Source organism: Orycteropus afer, unplaced genomic scaffold (assembly GCF_000298275.1).
Source record: "Orycteropus afer afer isolate SDZICR_OR568_19922 unplaced genomic scaffold, OryAfe1.0 scaffold00157, whole genome shotgun sequence".
In the NCBI taxonomy this organism is placed as follows: domain Eukaryota; kingdom Metazoa; phylum Chordata; class Mammalia; order Tubulidentata; family Orycteropodidae; genus Orycteropus; species Orycteropus afer.
The window spans coordinates 3,610,188-3,615,459 of NW_006921744.1; the positions used below are offsets into that span (position 1 = coordinate 3,610,188).

At 42.3% G+C, this 5,272-nt stretch overlaps 1 protein-coding gene across 1 annotated transcript in view; it reads right to left on the bottom strand.

Annotated features, from left to right (window-relative positions):
- NUDT15 (nudix hydrolase 15) overlaps positions 1-4,371 on the bottom strand; it is a 14,342-nt gene extending 9,971 nt beyond the window's left edge. The window contains exon 1 of the mRNA XM_007946376.1: positions 4,214-4,371. Within this exon, the coding sequence (XP_007944567.1) occupies positions 4,214-4,371 (158 nt within the window). The remainder of the gene's footprint in view (positions 1-4,213) is intronic.
- Between the last annotated feature and the right edge of the window lie 901 nt (positions 4,372-5,272).

Consider the following 5,272-nt stretch of genomic DNA (forward strand, 5'->3'; position numbering starts at 1 on the left):
TACCATCTAGTTCTTCTGGTCTTATAGTCATACAGGTTGTGGATCACATGGTGTACCAGTTGCTTGTACTAATTGTTTCCATGAATCTTTGGTTTTCTTCGTTCTTCTTTGCTCTGGATGAGGAGAGACCCATCGTTGCATCTAGATGGCTGCTTGCAAGCTTTTAAGATCTCAGTTGCTACTTGCCAAAGCAGGAGGTGGAACAATGTGTAGTATGTTATGCCAATTGAGCTTGATGTCTCCTGCAGCCGTGGTCCCGAGCCCATAGGTTCAACTACTTGCTCCCTCTGAGTAGCTGACTGTGCCCAATAAATGATTACAACCTTACTGGTTATATTCTTTTGTAAACTACTTAAATTACCCCTACTGATAGGAACTCGAAAAATTGTGATTAGAAAAGTATGTAACTGCCAGAACGTCTGTTGCAGGTCCCAGGGTGTCAACACGGGGCCCCCATGATGGAGCCCCTTTTGATCTATAGACAAGCAGATGCCTGGATCAATCCGGAGGACCAGAACATCAAAAGCTAGTAATCCTGCCCCACATGGCTTGCTAATTGTATAGCTTCCTCATTCTGTGCCCTGTAATCACTGTAAGCCAAATGGGAAACACTGGCAGTCCAGCTAGTGTACTATACACCTAGTTTTCTGTCCCAAACACAGTCTTGTGCAGTGTTTCATTAAAGGCTTGCTCTCTATAAACCACCTCTGTCTCTGAGAGCAATTCTTTCTAGCCAGAAGACAAGAAGCCATTTGGGTTTTGCAGGGTCCATCTTCTATAACACATCCACTTGTCAGAGAATTGGCCAGTGAAAACTTTATGAATAGCAGTGAAACTGTCATCAAGGAGCAGAGAGAGGAAATCTGACAAATAACAGTTAAGGCATCAGACCACTACCATTCAGTCCATTTCGACTCATAGCAACTCTATAGGACAGGGTAGAACTGACAAAAGGTTTTCATGGCTTTCCATCCTTACAAAGCTGACTGCCTCATCTTTCTCCTGCAGAGTGGCTAGTGGATTTGAACCACCCACCTTCTGGTTAGCAATCAAATGCTTCAACCACTTACAGAGCTCCTTAAGGCAACAACAGAAAAATAAAGCCATTTCCTATTTGTCCTCCATCCAATTTAGCCCATTCAATATGCCAGTTCAAGATCTTAGCTAGTAGCTAGTAGTTAATAAGCGCATTAGAGTTCAATGTTGCTATTGTTTGGTATCTGAGTCATGATACCAACATTGTCTTGTGTTACTAAGGTAGCTATCTCTAGGCATTGTTCTAGTAATCATACATTCCAATAATTGCTTGAGGAGCTCTGGTGGCACAGTAGTTAAGACATTTGGCTACTAACCAAAAGATCCACTGACCTGTGGTTCAAACCAACCAGCTGCTCTGAGGGAAAAAGATGAGGCAGTCTGCTTCCGTAAAGGCTTACAGCCTTGAGAACCCCAGTGGGGTCACTGAGTCGGAATCAACTCTATGGCAGTGGGTTTAGTTTTGGTTTTGGTAACTAGTGTTTAATTTGTGATCTAAATTGGCTAATGCCCACCAAGGATCAATAAGTAGTAGCATATGTGTACCTATCTGGGCAATTTGGTTCTTAATTAATTATCTGAAAGTTATAAACTTATTGGTGCTCTTTTAATTTTGAAGATCATTAAAGAATTCCATCCCTATGTGCTAAAAAATCATAAAAATGCTGTATTTTATGAAGGACAAAATCTGATTAAGGCTAAAATCAAGCTTCTATATTTAACCACCAGTTTATAGGAAATAGGTGGATTAGAAGAACACAGCCACCATGTGAGAAATTCTCCAGGACCCACAAACAAGACTTTCAACAAATAAATGACATGAGGGAAAAAAAGTGGGGGTAATTGTTAGACTGACAAACTTAAAAGGCATATAAACCAAATACAGTATTCATCCTTCTGTTGATTCTAACTGGTACAGACCAACAATAAAAAGACAACTTCCAGATAATTGAGAACAATGAGCACAGACTGGATATCAAATGATATTACAGAATTATTATTTTTGTTAACTAACTAACTAACTCACTGCCATCAAGTCATAGCCACCCCTCCTTGGGTTTCCGAGGGGTTTCTCTATGGAAGTAGATTGCCCTATCTTCCTTCCAAGGAGAGGCTGGTTAGTGTTATGGTTTTTTAAAAAAAGTTACTAGAGATACAGAAGTCCTTGGGTGGTGCAAATGGTTAACCCCCTGGTGCTGACCAAAAGACTGGCCGTTTCAGTCCACCCAGAGGATCCTGTGAAAAACGTCCTAGCTATCTATTTCTGAAAAAAACAGCCACTGAAAACCCTATGAAGCACAGCTCTACTTTGACACACATGGGGTTGCCATAAGTTAAAATCAATTGGATGATAACTACGTTGGTATTAGACACACATACTGGACTATTTTGGTATGATAGTGTGTTAGACTGGGTTCTCTAGAGAAACAAAACAAGTAAAGCTTATACATAAAGAGAAATTTATCTTAGGGAAATGGCTCACACACTTATAGAAGCTGGCAAGTCTAAAGTTCTTGGATCAAATGTCAAGTGGGAGGCTTTTCCCAACTGACACACCTGCAGGGGCTGAGGAGCTCAAGGTTGGCAGGCAGTATACTGGCTGTTGACTCCAACGAATGACGAATCCAAGATCTCCAGGCCGAATGGTGGATTCTTCGCTCACGGACAGCTGTAGGCAGCACAACAGAGTCCCGATCCACAGAAGAGTGTCTGTTTTCTGAGGATGCCCATAAATATATGGGAAGCAGGCCACACTCCTAGGAAGACTCCCTTTCAACGGATTGGCTGCTCAAAACATATACATATGATCCCATCATTGGAACAACCCACATCACAATTGCTTAAACCACACAGAATTGTGGTCCATCTAAGTTGACACACAGCTCCAACTATCACAGATAGGATATCTGACATTTCCTTTGAAATAGTCCCAAAAATGAAATGAGTGTGTGAGTGTGTATATGTGTGTTGGGGAGAAGTGGGGTAGTACAGCTTAAATAAAAACAAGCTGAATGATAAGTGCAAGAGAATTCATTGACCATTTCTTCTACTTTTATGTATGTTTGAAACTTTTTATAATAAAGGAAAAACAACAAGCACCGACTTTAAATGCTTTCTTTGGTTAAATTAAGCTTATTCTCCCTTCAGGATCCAATTTTTAGCACACTCCCAGGCCTTCTTCACCCTCATGTAGATCCGACCTTAACTGTCCAACTAACTGTCCAACTTTGTCAGTCTGATATGTCATCAAATCACAGAATGCCAAAGCAGAAAGGGAACTTCATTGCATCCAACATCCTCATTTTAAAGATGAAGAAACTGATGTCCAGAGTTTCACTAGTTAGAGTGTAACTAAATTACTAACCTTAGGAGGACAAACCTAAACCAAACTCAGTGCCTTCATGCCAATTCCGAGTCACAGTGATCCTATAGGGCAGAACAGAACTGCCTCATAAGGTTTCTAAGCCTTTGCATAAGCAGATGGCATCACCTTCCTCCGGATGAGCTAATGGGTTAGAAAGGCCCACCTTTTGCTTAGCAGCGGATGGCTTCAATCATCGCATCACCCAAGCTCCTTAAATTTAGGAGGCCAAACTCAAATTCACTGCCATCGAGTTGACTTCTACTCACAGCAATGCCTATTGGGTTTTTCGGGCTGTAAATCTTAACGGAAGTAGATTACCTCATTTTCCTTCCACGGAGAGGATGGTGGGTTTGAACTACCAACCCTCTTGCTAGCCCTCAAATGCCTTAGGCACTGTGTCACTACACCTCCAAAGAGGCCAGTAAGTATTAAATATATCTGTGTACTTAAATTTCTAGGAAACCAGATATTTTTATTGGCAAAAATATACTGGTCAAGGTTATTTAAAAAAACATCTAACTTTCCTTCTCTCACAGGTAAGCATCTCACAAACCAATCCCACGCTGCGGCCACACGAACATACAGCAAGGCAGACCAAGACAACCCAGCCAGTTGTGCGCCCCCTCCCGGCAGGATCCTGTGGGGGCCCTGTGGACGGAGGGGCGCAACAGAGGAAATGCGCGAGAACGGACGCGGTGCCGGCGCGAAAACGCACGCACAGACGCACACGCTGCGCGCTAATACAAGCACCGCCTGCACTCGTCTTTCCCATACAAGTTCCGCCTTCCGGGGGTAGGCCAGGCAGCCGCTTACCCGAACTCTAAATGACCCCCAGGAAGTTGGAAACTGCCAGCTCCAAACGACCCTTTTCTTTTCCCTAGAAGGACACAGTGAGGATGATTAGAACTAGTCACCACTACTCCTACTCCGACTCCGGGCCGCCGACCCCTGATCTCTGCGCTGGTGGTCATAGTGCCTTGAAGACTCGCTGGGCCACAGCCGGAAGTGACATTTGCTCCGCCCCTTTGACGACCTCCAATCTCTGCCAATACTGGCTCGAGCGCTCGAAATCTAAACACGAACCTCCTAGCGGACGCCCACTTATCCTGCTACTTGATTTCTGTGCCAGACTTTGGCGGTTCAGTTTGTGAAGCGTCGTGTTTCCCCCAGAACAACATCCCAAGACTTTTGTTTTAACTAATTAACAGTGTTGCATGTTTAGCGTTCATCGTCTCTTCACTGGCAGATTCTTCTAAACTACGCGTTTAACAAGCCGCCTGGTGTTCGCAAACCTCTACCTTTGCACAACCTGTTCTTTTTTCCCAATTACCCTCTCCAGCACAAGGAACTCATTCTCACCATTACTCAAGTCAGTTTGGTACCAGGGCAAGAAAAGATAGTGCAGAAACATTCTAGTATATATAATTATTAAAGAGTATTCACAAATCATGGGGAAAAAACAGGATTAATATGTTGTGTTGGAACAATGAGTATAAGGATCTATTTAGGAGGAAAAACAGTTGCATACCATACAACAACAACAAATTTTGAGAGGAATCAAAGAATTGCAATTAAAACAAACACAAATGAGTAGTCTCTGGAGAAGGATTTACTTACTTTTTTTTTTTGTAAGTTAATTTTTACTTCTACCAAAGTAATACGTGCCAAAATTTTAGAAGTCAAACCACACACAAGCTACAAGAAAACCTTATTCTCTATTTCTGCTCCCAGAGACAATCACTTTTAACTCTTTGAACTGTTACTTCTATTATTTTCTTACATATTTCTTCTTTATATATTTCCTCCCGACTTCTCCTTGTGTTTACCATATCCCTTGTTCCCACTTTTCTATCTCTACTTGCTTTCTTAGCA